The sequence below is a fragment of the Copidosoma floridanum genome, unplaced genomic scaffold (genome assembly GCF_036245765.1).
Source record: "Copidosoma floridanum isolate Cflo_tuat_1 unplaced genomic scaffold, Cflo_Japanese_pri ptg000030l, whole genome shotgun sequence".
NCBI classification, from domain to species: Eukaryota; Metazoa; Arthropoda; class Insecta; order Hymenoptera; family Encyrtidae; genus Copidosoma; species Copidosoma floridanum.
This window is the reverse complement of record NW_028321907.1, coordinates 29,346,715-29,366,675: the sequence shown is the minus strand read 5'-3', so window position 1 is coordinate 29,366,675 and position 19,961 is coordinate 29,346,715. Positions and strand designations below refer to the sequence as shown.

General features: G+C 31.8%; 1 protein-coding gene across 1 annotated transcript in view; it reads right to left on the bottom strand.

The window, feature by feature from the left end:
- The window catches only part of bchs (WD repeat and FYVE domain containing 3 bchs), a 1,547,413-nt gene that overhangs the window by 1,385,910 nt on the left and 141,542 nt on the right, over nucleotides 1-19,961 (bottom strand). Inside the window, exon 5 of the mRNA XM_089597159.1 lies at nucleotides 2,785-2,977. Within this exon, the coding sequence (XP_089453285.1) occupies nucleotides 2,785-2,977 (193 nt within the window). The remainder of the gene's footprint in view (nucleotides 1-2,784; nucleotides 2,978-19,961) is intronic.

Below are 19,961 nucleotides of genomic sequence, written 5' to 3'. Positions count from 1 at the left end.
CTTCGTAGATTGTAATTTGTGTAAAATTTATTTCTTTGATCTCTATTTTTATACCTACGTTTCCTAATATCGACTGAAAATTTCGCCGTCAATTGATTGAAAAATCCATTTGTCATGTTATTATTATTTTTTTTTTCAAGTGTTTATGAAGCATGTGTCATTATTTGCTCGTTTTATGTTTAAAAATTCTTTTCTGCTTGGTTTTTAAGATCACTGCACAACTATTTCGTGCTCTTTTTTACTATTGCTTAATTGGTTTTATTAATCTTTATTATCTAGCTCTACACTTTACCACTAAACTTGCTGCCACTCTAGCTTCCAGCCTTAATAGTATGCTACTTCACTTTTCAATTTATCTAGTAAATCAATTTGGTTAGATTTATCTAGTAAATCAATTGTGTATCACACTTTGCAATAATTACTTTTTGCAACATGCTTCTTGTTTGTGATAGTACTAGAGAAGCTAGTCACTTTATATGTAATGCCTTTCACAAATCTTACGCTATGTTTTTGTTTTAACGTTCCTCTCTTTTTTTTCTTTTATTTCTAGATTGTCAGCTGCTTAGACTTGAAGTCATCGTCAAAAAATTTTTACATGAGTTTAATGAGGTTTCTTATAATTTAAAATACTTTTTCAGCGCAATCTGAGAGTGTCAAAATTTTAAAATTTTTCCCTTGCGAAAGTTGTGTTTCCAAATTGCGTGTTACGACACTACTCAAAATATCCTTTATTATTCCTATGTTGTTCCAAAAATTCTATCCGTTCGTCAATTAGTGGCTATGTACGTTACGCCTCCCATGTACTGCCCGTGAGGCTGTGTATCAAGAATCTAGCAGACATAATTAATTGCATGCATGATTTTTCTTCTTTTTTAATTTTTTTTAAATCCTAAATAAATCACATAGAATCAGCCGAAATTCAGTAGTACTTGATTTAAATAATCATACATCATCAATCTTAAATTGCAGTCTAACAGTATTATCATATTATAAAATGACAAGTAGTTATCTATAAATTTTCTGCAGTTCCAAAATAAGGAATCTTTAAAGTATCACCAACATCAGTAGGATTTAATTTTTCAGCCTTATATTTTTTGGTTAGATTGTCTTTGAGTAATGTTTTATGTGATAAATGGTAAAGTACTATCAATTAGTTTGAATTTTTTCAATAAATAATCGATTTGTCTATTATAATCTTTCACACAATCTTTTAAAACTTTCTGCAATCGATTGCTTGCATTTCAAAATAATTTTACTGTCACTATCACTATCACATTCCCTGCTACATGTCTTAAACCTATATTTGTAATTTCTGTTTCTCTATTTCTTTTTCTAACGTATCTCATATGTAATAAATGTCTATTTATACGTTTATTCATTTTGTCATCCATTGTAGATCTTCTAAAAATACACTTTTTTTATTCACTAATTTTACCTGCTGTGTTGTTATAAATACACTAATAATCGAAAAACATTTTAAAAAGGATAAAAAAGCATTTGTTAGTTTTAATTCAAAGTTCGTATATTGATACTAATACTTAGTAAGATATGATAACAGAAGAATACTAAAACTGAATTCTGTTATTAAAATAACACTTTTTACTCTGGTACCTTGTAGACTGGTTGAGCCTTACATGCAAGACACAGTGTTTTACATCAATTTAGCCGCTTGTTTTTGTTAATTTTCATAGGCTTCATAGCTATATATACTGTACGGACCGCCTACGGTCAGGGTACGGGCAGTACACGGGCGCCGTGTACTGTCTGTCTACGTACCTGATCGCCCACGTTACACAGGCCAGGAGTATTACGTCCGGCGTACCGTCAACGGGCCGTATGATAGTCTTCGGCGGGCTGTAGACTTTTTCTAATCAGGAAGCAGCTATTCAATTAGAATCAACAGCAGATTAAAAATTTACTGTTTTTTTTTTTTTTACTTTTTAAGATCATTCCAGAGAATAATAAAGTTTCCTATCTTGTCGATAAGGTTACTTTGATTGTGTAGCTTTAGTCTTAAGAAAAGTATATTTTAACCATTTAAAGAACGAATTGAGCTTAAATTTGGCAAGATTGATTGAGAACTCAAGGTGAAAAGTAAGAAATTAAATTTTACAGTAGTACGGTGCAATCAGATTTCCTATTGCTTTTCTTTATATTTTAATGAATTTCACGAAAATCAAGTTCCATTTTTATTTTTTGAAAGTTTATTATTTTTTTTTTTTTTTGGTATGTTGATATTTTACATCAATTACTTATTGTTAGTTATGCATAATGGATACTAAAAACATACAGAAGAAAAGGAACACAGTGTAGAACTTGTCTTTTTCATCAATAAAATTGCTAGTTGTTAAATAATGTTAATACAATCAAAGAAACATTATTCATACAACTTTTATTATCACCAGACTGCCCTTATGATTTAAAAATTAATTGTTGTGTTCAAAAATAGTACATTTATTAGTATCACAGTTTTTTTTTTTACTGTACACAAAACTTGATAATGACTTAAGTCTAATTAAATACGTACATGTTTGATACTTGTTTTTTATTAGAAAAGTGCAGTATTAGAATTTATAAAGTTTTTACCTTAAATAAAATTAGTTGGATTTACAACCATCAGTCTGTTTAAAATCTATATCATAACTGAGACTTAATTGATACGTTAAGTAATATTATAACTATTTTGATGCAAAAAAAATTTTTAGTATGTATTTTAAGTGACATAGACACCGAATAATATGATTACAATAATTGTAACGATTTCTCAATTTATTTAGTACTTACTGTGTATGTAAGCTACTACGCTTTCAGTAAGACCATGTGTCGATAGTGCTATTAATACTTCAGCAGCACTTTTTTGCCATATGAGATTATATTGTGGACACGAACTTGTGATAGCAGAAAACAGTAGAGTGAGATCATCTTTACGAGCTAATTCTTCTGCTGCATATGAATGACTGCACAATCTTACAAGCAACTAAAAAATATAACAGACTTCAATTTTCCATTTTTTTTCTATAGTATAAAAAACATAGCTAATAAAAACGGTAAATAATAAACCTACTACGATACTTTTGACTAGATTCAAATATTTGACAAAATCAGTACAAGTGTTATTATAGTTTATTGACTGTTCTATTTTTATTTACTATTGAACTCAACTATTTATATTATAATAAGCTTGGATAATACTTTTTGAATTGTAACTTTGTCTTAAACTGTTAGAATTGTTTGAGACTTTCTACTATATGACATGAGTTACTAAATATGAAATAACTTATTGAGGCTTTACTAGGGTTTGATGTTCTTCTGAGCATTTAGTATATCAACTGTTACCTTACTTCATCTTAGTTAGCTACTAACCACAATACTTTTTGCTTCTAAGGAGTAGTGATGACGTCAGGGTAGTTGACTCTAGATTACAGAGGCTAAAGTAGAACTTGATTGCCACTATCAGATAAAGAATTTTATAAGGCTTAACATTAATAACGAAGAAATCATTAAGCAGAACACTTATCTTCAAAGAAAGAAAAAAAACAGCTAAAAACGACTTTTTTAGAGTCTCACTTCTGCTAGGGGTCTCAAAACCTATACATTAATTTGATAATAATACAGTAGTTCTTAGTAATTTTCAGATTTTATGGGAGAATATTCAATGTATATTACTCAACGTGATCTTATTAAAACTAAATCTTGTTCAAATTATCTTTTTGGCTTACCTGAGTTTTCCTTTGACATGTAAATATCCTGACTGTTTTCTGAAGGTTATTTTATCAAAGTTATTGTGAAGTAATTTTTACACATTTATGTAATTAATTTTTGTGAAGTAAAACTTTCCAAAAACCCGCAAAAATTTTTATTTCTTGATATTTTTAGCATATATAAGTAACATAAGCTATTTTTACATATTTTTTTAGGTTATGCAGTCACGAATATTTTATAAAGTATTTTGTGCATGCCTGTACTTATTTTGTCAACATGCTTAATATGATTGTAAAATTTCAACTTTTTTTATTTTAATTTACTTGGAGACCTATTTAAGACCTCTTAAAATTGTTACTGTTTACATATTCTACTTTTTCCTGTAGATGCAACTTTTTAAAATAGTTTTCGATGGTTAAGTTGTCATTTTATAATTTTTAAATATTTCATGCACGTTTATTGTAATTTTTTTTACGTGTAACATACAAAAACATTTTATTTTCGTAATTTTATAGTTTACACGTAATTAAGAGGAATTTTTTCCATGTATATCAAGATCTGAATGCTAATGCTAATGCTTTTATAATAAACCACAAGCCGATTAAAAGAGAGAGAAAGCAATAAAGTAAGGAAGCACCAAATATGCAATTGTACTTTCATGGTAACAGGGAGCTCGTAAAGGCCATCTTACTGGGCTACAACCGTTATCTACTGGCAAGTGGTATTTTTCAAAATATAAGCAGTTACAGTCGTACAGTTTCAAGTTTGTGGAGTGCAAGAGGAGGTGCGCGGTAAGGGGGGCCCAGATGCGCAGGCAGGGGGGACTCTTCGTTCCTCGCCTCTCTGAATGATACTCCCAAACCTCCTTCAACAACAAAGTTGAAGGCACAGGATCTCGTCACAACGCTAAACTGAGACATTCAACCTGACCCAATCCATCATGACGCAGCGCACTTTATATGTGTTTACAATTGATGCCTAGCTTTAAATACATAACCTTTTCTCATACATCAGTTCATATTGTTTTAACATTATTAATAAATATCTGTATCGTTGCCGAAAACACGGTGTAACGTTCATTATCGTTTGCAACGTTTTCCTCGACGACATTGCTATCGTTATCGTTATCACTATCATTTAACATAGTTGTTATTGTGATAATCTTCGTCGTCATCGTCGTCAACGTTGTCGTCGTCATTATCGTCATCGTCCCAGATATTATGGATTTGTATGTACACTAAAGAACCATCTACATTCGTGACTTAGTGATTATTATTATTTTTAAATTGACTATTTAATTTTTTGTCAGATTGATGTTTTTTATCCCTGAATGGAATTTTTTACTGCGCATTGTAAAAATAAATACGATAATATAGGCGCAACTCGGAAACAAGGTGCGAAAAGAGTGAGTCTGCAGCTTTCTTTTGATAATATAATTCAAATTGCATTACACTTTTATTCTTGGGTAAAAAATGTTGTAAGCTACGAGTATAGTGTACTCAAGGAACAAGAAATTTTATGATAAAACAGCAAGGGCATTTAAAACAAGAATAAAAAAGCTCAACTTATACAGAAAACCTTAAGTTGTCACGCAATCGTTCCATTGGATGATACAGATTAGCAACCATCAAAAAATATTTGAGTTCTAAATATTAGAAATTATTCTAACGTAATGTTAAATGATAAAATTATGACGTATCGTCATGTTTGAAAAAATGCAGTTAGAAGTACTTAAATGGCTCGGAAAGCACAGAAAATGTAATAATAAGGTGTTGTTATTTTAATATCTTATGTAACTACATACATTAATAATAGAGTTGCATAAAATATGGGTAATAGTAGTTGATATGGGTAATAGTAGTAGAGGTAAAAGTGATTAAGTTATCTGAAATATTAGAGAATAACACATCGATTCCATATACTTTTCTTATGGTTAATTACAAGTCCACAATCTTGAGCTTAAAAGTGCGTGATTCGGATGCTTGCGGGCTGTCCTAGGAGAGTTAGTGCCGAAATTCTACGAACAACCAAATAACTAAATCAAATTCGTTGATATCTAGGAACAAAAAATAGGATCGTATCGATTGCAACATTCTCAAAAACGCAGTATCATTTGCATCTCTGTAGCTGTATTACAGTATAACCTAAACAATTTGTAAAAGTTAAAAGAATGGTTTTTTGCACGTAAAACAATCAAAGCATCCTACAAAAAAATTTTCAATAAAAAGTTGTAGATAATATAAAAATATTTTGAATACGACTCATTTAATAACCATTTATAGTAGGAGCGGCGTTGGCTCAGTGGTAAGCGTGCTTGTTACTGATACAACGCAGTTTTAGAGGTTGTGGATTCAATCCCCGGTAAACGCAGATTTTTTCAAAAACTGTTTTCATCGGGAAAAGTTCCTATGTAACCCCGGCTGTTTCAGGGCGGGTTTTTCCGTGGATTTTCTTTCAGAGTAATTCCAGGGTTTTTTCCTTGCCCCACAGGTTTTCGGGCCTGGGTGAATGCGAAACAGTGTTAGGGCTATAGGTAGGGATTAGCGGAGCCGATGCCAGGCGTCGGGCAGGGATCGCCCGCCTTATCGGCAAGGAGTGGTCCCTGAAACATGGGGCTTCTCCGGGGATCCTTACTAGCTTGGATCCGATGCTTCGGCAGAGAGCGCCGGCTTAACCGGCGAGGAGTGGACGTCCTGGAATAATAGAGTCTTCTCCGGGGAAAGGCCACACAGTGGTGAGTGGACCCGATGCACTATCGGTGCAGAGAGTGTCAGCTTAACTGGCAAGGTGTTCCACCGGGGATACTCACACTGTGCCCATGGATTCAGGTAGGATGCGAGGAAAAGGTTTAGAGATGGGTGTGGCAATACACCCCCACACATAGGTGGTGAGTGGGTAGCCCCCGCGACTGGGCCAAGTAGGCTGTCGTGGTAACCCGGTATAAAAAAAAAAAAACCATTTATAATGTGTTTTTTAAGAATATTAAAAAATACCGTAAAAAATTGGTTTTTATATTGTTAATAAATTTCTTTCACTGACAAAGCAAATCATTTTATACATTTTAAAAAATGTTAACTTTGTTCAGTATAAAACTAGTATTTTTGAAAAATTAGAAACAAAATAAATCTAACATAAAGGTTAACTACAAAAAAAGACTTTTCGTTATAGACAATATGCGGTAACCCCCCCCCCATGCCGCGTGGTTCAAGTTCCACCCCAGAACCGCGTTAGCATCACTTCAGGGGGGAGCCACCAAAGACAACATTGTATCTCACAGCATTTGCAAGCCAGCTTCCCACTAAATGCTAGAGATGGCAATCCTCTCGAGTAATGAAGAGGACTCGAGGTCCCTAAGGACCAGGACCTGTTTTCTAGCGCTTCTTTATAGGCTACATTATTTGCAAGCGCCACTGAATGCTTGATGCTTTCCCTTGCGGATAAGTAAATGTACTGAGTGCAGCTAAGGTCTGCATTAAATTTTAACCTACCTTTCAGGACCATTGTCGCCCCACAAGGTCTACTCAGTGACACCCGCACCCTGCGCGGCGGCTTGCTCCTCTACCTTTTTCTAACGAAAGACCGAGTTGACATAGCCGTTCACAGCCCTAAGCCCCTTTTTGGTGCGAAACATCTCAGAGATGATGCTTTCAGGAGTGGGTGCCACGTCAAGCCTGTCTACGAGCGGCTAAGGCTCATGGTGCCATCTCTCGCACACAAAAAACGTGTGTTTAATGGTATCGTCTAATGCTAGACAGAGTTTAAGGCATTTTTGACGTCAAGTCACCAAAACGTCGAGTATCAAACTCTTGAGCAATTTTCCGAGCGAAATCGCGAAAGCTTGTCGGAATGACGAAGAGGCCAGGGGGCGTGGTTTACCTTTGTTCAAAAGGACGAGCCTTTGGTTCTTACAGCGCTCACTGAAAAGTCTAACGCGCAGGCACGCACTATACATGTCCAGCAAGATGGATGGTTTCTCCTCGGCTATAACCTTAAGGACTTCGGATGGTACCCCATCCAGATCAGGGATCTTGTGACCTAGTGTCTCCAAGACCACCGACTTCAGTGCGTTAAGAGTGAAGAGGGGCACTTGGCCTACACTTATGTTCTCTCGCCTCCTTTCGGAATGCGCCAGAAAGAGGCAAGAGACCACCCTCTCTTAAAGGCTCCATCGACGCCGTCGGATCTAAGCTAAGTAGTCTTTTTAGCACGATTCGGTAGCCCAGGCCCCATATGTCTATATTCACCTCAGTGATGAGTTCGTGCCAGCATCAGTTCTTGCTAACCTTTATCACCCTCACCAAGGCCTTCTTTACTTCCCCGTATGCAACACCTCCACGTCTTTACGAATTTTGTGTCACTGTGCAAGACGGTGTTGGAGCCTCGACCTCCACTGCATTTGTGATCTTAAATCAACAGGAGGGGACGCTCTCATCATGGCCTTCCGCGATGAGTCTCTGTTGAGCTTCACTACGTTTCACCCAATGGCATGCCTTTGAATTGTTTCCTGTGAGCTTGCATCATGGCCCTCGTTCACCAAGAAGCTGACATTTTCGTTGAAACTAGCCGTGTAGTCCATCAGTATCTGCCAGTCAAGCACCCACGCTGAATGTTGCTGAACTACCCGAGTTCATGACGATGAGATCTAGCATTGCGGTCATCTCTAGCACCACCCGACCCGTGGAGTTGGTTCTTGGCTCCCCCGAAGCGAGGGCCTTGAAGTTGAAGTCACTGGCCAGGACTATTTTGCCACATTCCCTGCATACGAGAACAGCATCGTCCACTTTAGCAAGCCGCTTCTTTTAGTTTGAGAATCGCAATGTTTGGGAACAAGTAGCAACACACATAGAATACACATCAACACCTAATACACACAAAACCATCTCCACTTATGGTGTCAGATACAGAGAGTTTGTCACTATGGATCAGGATGGCTGCGCATCCAGTCCGGTCGCTGTACCAGCCCCATCCCGGTAACTCGCGGGGCGGCTTGTTAATAAAGAGCAAATCTACACTTTGGTCCCATCATCATTAGTCTAGATGCCTGAGGGGGCCCGACACCCGGCAGTTCCGGCCACATGGTTGGTGTCCAGCCTTAGGACAATGCTGTCGCACAGGTAACAGATGCGCTTTATAATGTGGCTGAAGCCCAGGCATCTAAAGCAGCGCTCTTCTTTGAATTAGAGCCGTATTTTGCAATTGACCCAGCTTAAACTTACATGGTCACGCCCAACACGTCACGGTTGGACAGACAGCCTGATTGTATGTCAAGCGTGCAACGTCCTCACCAAAGCAGTTTATAACGTGCCATGACCTGTGATCACCCTGCACACCTGTTTCAGGCACTTTGTATACAGAGCGCGCGACAGCACTGACTAACCATTACACGCTGGATTTTTGAAGTTATACGTCTACAGGTGCGTTTTGCGCTAAAGTAAATCAACAATTTTAGAACTTTTATTGTAAAAATTATGTAACGAAAGTAAATTTTTCATTTCATTTTTCCCTTTCCGCACACTATCTCAGCACGCTGCACTAGTACCTTGTACACACCTTCCTATCTCATTATGCTGCATCAGTCTCCTACACACCTTCGCCAACGCTATGTCACGCAAGTTCCTTCTACACAATGCCACACCCATGATAAAAGTGAATTTTTAAACTTATTTTCGATTTCTTTAACTTATTCTTCTTCTAAAGAAGAAAAAAAAAAAAAAAAAAAAAAACACGTTTAACGTCACTGTGAATGAGAACGTACATAATGATTATAATTTAAATAAAACTTAACCTATTGGTACCAAATAAAAATGGATATTTAATGCAATAGACATTATTATTATTACTGTTAACATAATTACTATCAAGACAATGTTTGGATAAATTAGTACTCCATCCTGAATTACCCGATGAAAACATCAATGGTGAGGCTCAGTTGCTACATTTTATAGTTTTTCGGCAACATTCTGTCAACTCCTACTTATATGGTATATAAACATATTAGAAGTTGATCTAAATTGATCAATGAGTAAGTATCAATGCAAGTAATTAAATTTATTGACATTTTCCATAGAGTTCAAGATTGCCAAGAAAAGTCGATTTTTTCAGTTAATACTACAGATTTGTAGAAAAATTAACATCCGTAGCAATTGAAAAAAAGTGCCACCTTAACCAGGATCTGAACCTGAAACTCTTTTCTTGCCGGGAAAGCACGTTACCAATTTCGCCATGGAGATTTTGGCGACTCCTCTCCTCAATTGCTACATTTAATAGTATTTCGGCAGTGTTACCGTCAACGCATGCTAACATGGTATATAAAAATACTAGAAATTGATCTTATTTTATCGATGAGTAAGTTTTAATGTGAGTAATTGAATTCATTGACAATTCCCATCCAGTTCAAGATTGCCAAGGCAAGTCGATTTTTCCAATTAATACTACAGATTTGTAGAAAAATTGTCATACGTTGCAATTGAAAATAATGCCACGTTGACCAGGATTTGAACCTGGAGCTCTTTTCTTGCCAAAAAGAGCGTTACTAATTTTGCCATCGAGGTCTCGGCGACTCCTCTTCTCAGTTGCTACATTTTATAGTTTTTCAGCCTTTTGTCCATTAACGCCTGCTTATATGATGTATGAGAATATTGGAAATTAATTTAATTTTTTCAATGGGTAAGTATTAACGCGAGTAACTAAAGTTATCGACATTTCTCATCTAGTTCGAGATTGCCAAGGAAGTCGATTTTTTCAGCTAATACTACAGATTTGTAGAAAAATTTTCATACGTAGAAATTGAAAAAAGTGCTGCCTCGACCAGGATTTGAACCTGGAACTCTTTTCTTGCCGCGAAAGTGCGTTACCAATTTTGCCTTCGAGGCCTCAGCGACTCCTCTTCTCAGTTTCTACATTTTTTAGTTCTTCGGCAATTTTCTGTCAACTCCTGCTTATATCGTATATAAGAATATTAGAAATTAATAGAGCATATATTACACATAGAGCACATAAGTAAGTTAATAATAGAGCAGGCGTTGACAAGAAAATTGCTAAAAAAGTGTAAAATGCAGCAATTGAGGAGAGGAGTCACCGAGACCTCGATGGCGAAATTGGTAAGGCACTGTCCTGTCCAGAAAAGAGTTTTCTACAAATATGTAATTGTAAGTGAAAAAATCGAGTTGCCTTGGCAATCTTAAACTGGATGGGGAATGTCAGTAAATTTAATAACTTGCAAAAGTACATACTCATCGATAAAGTTAGATTAATTTCTAATAATTTTATATACCATATGAGCAGGCGTTGACAGAAAAATCGCGGAAAAACTATTAAATGCAGCAATCGAGAAGAGAAGTTGCCAAAACCTCGATGGCAGAATTGGTAGCGCGCTTTTTCGGCAAAAAAAGAGTTTCATGTTTAAATCCTAGTTGAGGAGGCACTTTTCTTTGATTGCTACGTATTACAATTTATCTACAAGTCGGAAATGTCGATAATTTGAATTACTCGCATCAATAATTACTTTTTGATAAAATTGGATGAATTTCGAATACTCTTATGTACCTTAAATTTTTATGTTATGAATAGATTCACTTTTCTGATCTATCTTATTAATAATAAAATATGTAAAACAGAACGTTTCTGTAATATTGGATTTGTATTCTCAAAGTTTAATAATAAAAAGAAAAGTTTTTCAGTTTTTCATTATATTTACTTAAAGAACTTAAGCAAATTTCGCCATTGAGACAACAACGATATTTCTTACGATTTTCTTTGCAGAACATTGCTAAATAACACTTACATTTATATTCATTTTATTATAGCAAAATTTTTTTGTTCAGGATTTATTATTGTTTGTTGCACTGATACGATGAAAATCCTTAAAACGATAATTTTCTCTTATTATTCTAATTTTTTTTTTTTTAAATCAAATGTTTGAACTGTTAAATTTTTTATTACATTCATTAGTTGACAGGGCGTTGGAGAGGCACAGAGGAAAGAAAAAAATGTAGAATTATTAAAAATATATTCAATTACAGTTGTCTTATTCAAAAAGAGAAGTACTCGCATATTTACTGCGTTTTAGGACCTTTCGTTCCTCGAGGTCTATAATTCATTAAGACTGGCTTGACGGCCACGAATCTTGTGCCGAGAAAACGTCTTGATTTATGCTTTATCGTTCTGCGGACTCACTAACTCGAATTCACATATTTCTGCTTTTGATCGCTTTTTGCACCATTTACAATCTTTGCGTTGATAACCACGTGACTGGCCAGTCTTGCACGCATTTACAAGTAACGAGATATCGCTTACATCAAATACATGCACGCTAGCGATCCTGATCCGTTACATTTAGATTTTTAAAAGTCATTTAAATAAATATATTAGAATTAATGTCACCAGAAAATAATATACTTAATTTTAAATCACTAGAATAAATCTAGAAAAACATAGCGGTACGTAAATCTTTTAATGTAATTTTAATGCACACATGAAACATTCTTACAAAACACTGAATTTTAATTGCAGTAGCAAAAATTCTACTCTGTGACATGAGATCCAAATAATTGTTTCTTAATATCACACTTTCGAAATAGTCATTTCCAAAAATGTAGCTTTTGTCATATTGCCACTCATTGAAAATATGTTGTACTATTATTATTCTTCCTTTTATGTGATAGTATTCATAATTATACAAAAATATTGGAAAATTTTTCAATAACTTGTTTCCGTCTCTTACAGTTACTATTTAATAAAAATGTCTTCTAAAATTTTTAATTTTATCGTAATTGTTGTATGAAGTATCAAATAAAAGCCCTGGATTACTCAGACGCTTAAAAAATCAAATAAAACTAAAAAAAATATGTAAACATTTTTTCTTGAAACTCCCCTCAGCCCCCCACAGCCAACCCACACATTTTTTTTGTCCTCCCACAGACCCCCACACTATTTTTCTTGTCTCCCAAAGCCTTTACACATTATTTTTTTGTCCTCTTTTAAGTTTTTGTATTAAGGATAAATCACCCCTATCAACAATAAATATTAATTTTACTTAGATTTAAGAATTGTTATTTTTATCTATTATTCCACACCGCCAAGGAGGCGAATAGATGAACTTTATGCAAATAGATGAAACATAAAATCCATGTTTAATTATGTAATAACGTTAATTAATAATTTATTAAAAATCGTAACATAATGATTATGAAATTGTTAAAATTCATTGATAAGTATGAAGTTCTCAGTGCATTCAACTTTTTTTGTGTTACTGGCATTTTGAAACAATTTAACATTCACTATTTCTTATATGTACATATATGACATGATACAACTAAATATACAAATTAAAACGTTACATAATTATTAAATAATAATAAGAATGGAAGTATTACCTAACTTGAAAAGGCTAAGTAAATAACCTATTAAATTTAGCTCTATCATAACCTGGAAAAGACAGAACTCCCCGCACCCAATCGTGAATTCGGATAATGTTTATAATAAAACGCATGTGTCCTTGTTTTATGTATATTATAAATTTATACATGCTTTGAATGTATCAATATTTTATGTGTACATTTATATATATTATCTCAATTTAAAGAGCCCGACTGTCATCTTTTACCTATTGCTTCAATGTATACGTGTTATAAAATAATTATTGTTGTATTTTAATTTTGTATATCAACAAATCAAAATTTAACTTCATAACTGCGATTTAAAATATTAATGATAATAAAATTAAATGAATGTTTTAAAATAGCTATGGTAATTTATTTATTACATGTATACTAAGCTATTATATTTCAATAAATTTTGTTTAAAAAATGAGAGACTTTTTCTGCCGAAAAACTCATAATTAAATTTTTTTAACAAAAATTACCATCATAAAAAGAATATACATTATATCATGTACACTTGTTGAATGATAAAATATTTATAAATAACTTTCAATGTGTTGCCATAAATATGGCCGACTTATGTATGAAAATCGTGAAGTAGGTCAATAAATTATGTAAAAATCTCTTTCCAAACAATATTTTTTATTTCTGTATTTTTTTTTCCTTTCTACTTAAATAAATAAGTTATATGTATCTTTGCATCTTGATAAAGCCACATATAACTGATCATGAGAAAATAAGGATTTTTTAAGATACAAACTTACATAATCGAAACTTTGACCTTGGGATTTGTTCATTGTCATAGCAAATGCCACAACGATTAGAAATTGTTTACGATACAAAATAAAAGGTAATGTTGAGGAATTTCCTGTGTCTAAAGGTATTCTTGGAATGAAGACTCTATTTCTAAATTTTTTCCCCGGTTATTATTTTTCCTTCTAAATTATACTGTAATAATTTTGTGATTCGTAAACATGTTCCATTACAGAGTCCATCTGATATAATACCCCGTACTCCGACCTACATCTCCTAAGGAAAAAAACAATAGAAATACCATGAGATCGATAAAATAAGACAGTTTATTTAAAAATGTTTTTTCAGGATAATTATCGGATAATTCTTTCAGGTACACACAAAGATCGTAGCTTTTTGGAAATCCAGAGTTTTAAACTATAATAGCACCAAATTCTGCAGTCAATAGTTTATTGTACGTATTTTTGCTGGCCAGTTTTTCTTAAGAAAATCATTTTATAATTTGGTAGTTTTTCTACAATCGTGGTTTGATGTAAATGTTTGTACTTTTTTGCTATTGGATTTTCTTTCATAACTATTGTCAAAGTTTCGATATGTTTTTTAAGAATTTTACTATTATTTATAGGTTTCAACCTTAGATCAATAACAATTCCATCATCATCATGTATATATAGCTGACTATTTTTTGGTTTTTTATTAAGATCAGAATTAATGTGTTCTGCGCAACATGAAAAATGTGTCCTAGAATTTTAATATTATAGATACCTTTTTTTTTTTGTTCTATTTCTCTAGTTATCAAAGATGCAAAACTAAACACATTATTGTAGTACCTGATAAGTATTCTAAAACTATCATCATGAAGTAAAAGTTTTTTTAATTCTAAATTATATTTACTCAACGGACTAAGACGAACTTTTTCCCTATGATAACACGTTGATTTTTTTTTTCTTCTGGTCAAAATACTGCTGAACAATACATGCACTTATAACACATTTCACCATAAAACGCAGGATTTACTTATAAATTATTATTTTTATTTAGAGTACTACTCAAAAATTAATTTAAATTTTTATTATTTAATGTATTCTTACTTTTTTATATTCAGTTTTCTTTTTTTTCTTTTTTTATTCAATAAATAAAAGATTTCGTAGTTTTCTTTTGATACAAGTATTTTGATAACACAATAATTTAAATGTACCTGAATCCACACTTCCTGAGAAATGAATGTTCAATTTCAAATTATTTGAACAATCACCAAAATATAACATGTTCATAGAGTTCTGAATAACAATTGTAATGTGTAGATTTATAAATAACATCCACAAAACTTTTTATTTTAATTGACGTACCATAAGTCCCTGATTTATTCATTATTTAAAAATAATTTTCTGAATTCTTTAGATGTTTGATATATTCATTTCCAACCATACATCAACGTTAAGGTTCCATTTATTCATGACATTTTTAACTATCATTGATCTTGTTCTAAAATGAAAATAGTGCTTTATTATACAAAAAAAAAACGAAAAATTTTGAACAATCCAAGTTCATCTATTTGATATAAACTATTATCTAGTGAGTTTTTGAATTGTTTAGGCTCAGTATGATCAACTATCAAGTTATCTTGAGACTTTTTTGTTTGTTTTATGTTTAACGTATTACTTATTGAACAGTCAACTTCTGTTTGAATATTATTTTTATACTTTGAGGATTTGAATTTCTTATTTTTGGAAAAATTTTCTTCTGAATAATAATAATCATTTATTATATTACATGATTTATCAGTAGTTTTTTTATTAAATTCGTTTTTTTAGAGATAAATGCTTGTTCAGAAACTGGTTTAAATTTCTCTTTTTATCAATACTTTTATCATTATTACGACAGATTTCTTTTTGTTTTCCGAACGACTTTCGTAAGTTATAATCAATAAAATGTTTTGTAGGATTCTGAAAATCTAATATATCATAATGCCCAGAATCAATGTTTTCAAAAAAAGAAAAGTTAAGTTTAAGATTACTATTTGAATTTTCATATATTTGAATATCGTTGTTCGAGAAATTAACTATAACGTGAACAAGTAATAAATCTGAGAAGCTTTTAATTTCAATACTTGTACTATAAGTCCCCTTTTTTGACATTATCTTAATATATTCATCACTACTTTTTACATTTTGATGATAATCGTTTCCTACTATAAATTCATAATAATTTTGCCACTTATTTACAACATTATTAATTACGTAAGAACAAGCTCTCATATGAAAATCTTCGTCATTATATAGAAAGTAAGAAAAAGTTCTAAATAAACAATTTTTATCCCCTTTTACGCTAACTTTTATACTGTTCATTTTTAAAAATTTCAAAAATTTTTAGTTTGATTTTAAATTTAAATTTAATGGTACACAGTACAAACGATTTTTTCACTTTACAGTGTGGAATACTGTGAAGAAATTGGTTTCATATTTGTCATTGAAGCTGAAAATGGAAAATTTGTTCTAACCACTTATATCAATTTATAAAATATATAATGCATAACAGTAAAGTCAGAATTTTGACCACAGCGTTTTCCGAAGGAAAATGAAACCACGAGCAGATTTTATAATAGTTTTTGAAATTCATGAATAATTATATAATTTGTGCATAAAAATTTCAAATATTTATTTCTATACATAGTAAGAAATACTGAAATTAATTAATTTTTACATTTTCGGTTTTTCAATATTATCAACAAAATAAACTCAAAGTAATACAAATGAATTTTAAGTAATTAAAGATTTACGAAAACAACTTTCAAACTTTTACGCCGGGGGTTGGCCCACGAAGCGCGCAGGGGGCCCCCAACTTTTGAATCGGTTAAAAACTTTACTTTTGAATAAGTCATATCGTGGAACTAAGGAGTAGCAGATAGTAACTAAGAAAGGCTAAAATTGATCAACTTGGTTGAAATAAAATGAAAAGTAAGACAATTTTTTTCATATTTTACAACCATTTTGACGAACGGTGGGTATAACGGCTCTGCATTGCTATGTTACTATGCACGTATATGCTATTGTCATTGGCATAGTAAAAAACCTTGTCAGTTTAATTGTGACATTAATGACTTACACAATGAACGGGTGTATAATCTTCCATTCAGTATGCTATAATTTAATTTAATTTAATTTCAAGTCGTTTCCTGGCATCGTATGGAATCTACATATGCCAGCGGTATGACATAGTACTTCACTAACACATGCTGCCTTCTGGTGATTAATTTTTTGATTACATCTCAACACTACTCAACATTACTTTTCCGCTCGGTAACGAAAGAGCGTGAACGTGTATTTTTTTTAAAATGGAGGTAAGAGAACTTTTTTCTTTTTCTGCTGTGACTCTGGCTACTTTCGCTGTATGTAACCGTAGCTTAAAATTTTCAGTTCACAGGGTACTCTTAGAAAAATTATTATAATGTCAATATTTTTATATCATCAAGCTACATTTGATATTAGACTTGACAGGTATGTAGAGATCTAACTAAGACTAAAGGTAAGTAAACATTATCAACAAAAATTTTATTACGTATAAACTTGTAACTAAAATCATGTAACTGAAATTTCTTAACTTCTAGGTTTAAAAAAAAAGAATTTTCGACCAACAGCTTTGTCATGGAATTCGATTATCAAAACCTTTTAAAGCCAAAGATGGAAGTATTACTGTATTCAACACATTGATCTTAGTCTTATAATATTATTCAGTTTCTTTGTGGAGTGAACATTACTGTTGAAATATAATTACTATCATAGTGTGCTGTTGGGATGTTAAAAAAGTAAAGTTTATAATGTAAACGATAATAATTTAATGTTATTTTTGTATTGCGCGATTATAATATAAAAATATAATTGTTTCATGATACAGAGCTATGACGTATTGTTATTAGTATTGTATAAGAAATAGATTTTTTTAATTTTTGTATTGATAATTTTATTGTTATTTATTTTCAACTTTTTTAGTTATACAGTTAAGTAATTGTTGGAAAATTACATCACCACGTCAAATTTTGTTTTCACCTTAATTTGTAATTCCTATATAGGTCAAAGCACCATCACATAATCTTAAAACATTTAATCTTTTGTCTGAAATAAAAAAACACAGAAGCCTTTTACCAAAATCCAATATTCTATTTGTGTTAAACATCTGTTTACTTACATAATATAAATGAATTTCATGGCATACTGTCGAAAAGTTTATTCTTGGTCCAAAGTGTGTACAACGTTTTGGTTGTATATTGACAACCCTTTTCAAGCAAGCTATAACAATGAAAAATAAAAAACAACTCACTTACAAATCACATAAATCATACACTAGTCGAGAAAACGATAACAATGGCTTAAACTCTCAAAACTTACAAGTAAGCAACGTCAAATGTTTACTCAGAAATAAATATAACAAAAGTCATATGTCGTCGACTTAAAAATTAACTGTATTGTAGTTTTACTTACTATACAACCTGTACTGATGGTCATATTACATGTGTACAATGATTATAACGTTATAAGGCACATTTCTAGTGACGAACAATTGTCAAAAAGGCACAGGATTTAAAAAGTAAAAACAACAATTAATAAATTCTAATATATAAAACAAAAATTACATAGTAGAAAAATAATAAAATGTTGTAAAAAGGAAAAAGTGGTTATCAGCCTATCAATTTGTCAATGTATTTAAAAAAAATCGAACTTGAGTTTTATGTGTCACTAGTTCTATTGATATTATTTTTTCATTTTTTAATGTGAATCATTTCGGAAACTGAGCGTTTATGATAGTTATTTTCTTGATCTAAAATTTTTATTGTATCACGATCAAAATTTTAAAAATGTCCTGTATAAAGAGTATGGGCAAATAAGGCCGATTTTCCACACTTCTTCCTCTTCCAAATATCACAATAATAATCATTCTTACACATTTTACATTTTTTATGTATTTTTTTTATGCTCGTTCATTCCCGTTTCTAAACTTCTACTACTCTGACCTATATAGCTGCATGGACCACCTAAACACTGTATCTCATAAACGATATTACATTTATCAGTCTTATTTATTTTGTCTTTGTACAAGTTGTCAGGTTTTTTAGATTTATTAGTAGATCTGTAAACAACACTCACTCCATGATTATTTGCTATCTTTTTAATTTTTAATTCTATCGATTGTATGTAAGGAAACACTATTGTATCATTAAAAGGTAAATTTTTAGAAAAATCACTGTTATCATTGTTTTGATTATGTATTTATTCAATCTTTGATTAACGTATTTATTTATAAAATGTAAAGGATAATTATTAGCAATCAACACAGAGAGCACAGATTGTCATTATGAAACCGTTTATCAGACAACTTAACAGCCTTATCAACTAGACCGTAAAGAATACCAACTTTTTGGGATAATGGGGAGTGAGAGTAAAAATTCAAATATAAGCCCGCATGTAGGAGCTTCTTAAACCAATTTGTTTTTTATGCTTTTTTTATGATTCATTGATTTTTACTTATTACCAAAACATAAGAGCATAGTTCACGCTTAATTAGGTTAATTATTCTGAAAAAAAATTGTATACGATATATATATATTTATATATATATCTCGCTCTAGAAAAAATCTCTAGAAATCGTTGATAGTACGTTGAGAGACTTATGTAATATAAAAATTTTCTTTGGTAATGAATTAATAGTATTAGGAGGAGATTTTAGACAAATCCTTCCAGTTGTAAAAAACAGTAATAGAACTATGATAATATAAGAAACTATTAATTAATCGTTTCTATAGAATTGCTTCAAAATTTTAAGACTATAAAATAATTTTCGTTCTAGTGATAAGGAATTTTCAAAATTATTTTTAAGAATTAGAGAAGGAGACATAGAAACATTTAACATTCCTAAATCCTGGATAACAGATGTTTGTACCAAAATATTTGGTAATTACAGGAACTGTTTCGGTAATAACGTAATGCTAACTTCACACAGTAAATATACTTTTTCTTTGAACAATAAAAATTCAAAGTAAATTAAATAAAGGAACTAAAACGTATTACAGCATCGATACGGCAACCTAGAATGGTATTAATAAATCAGATAATATTTATATAAATTATCTCA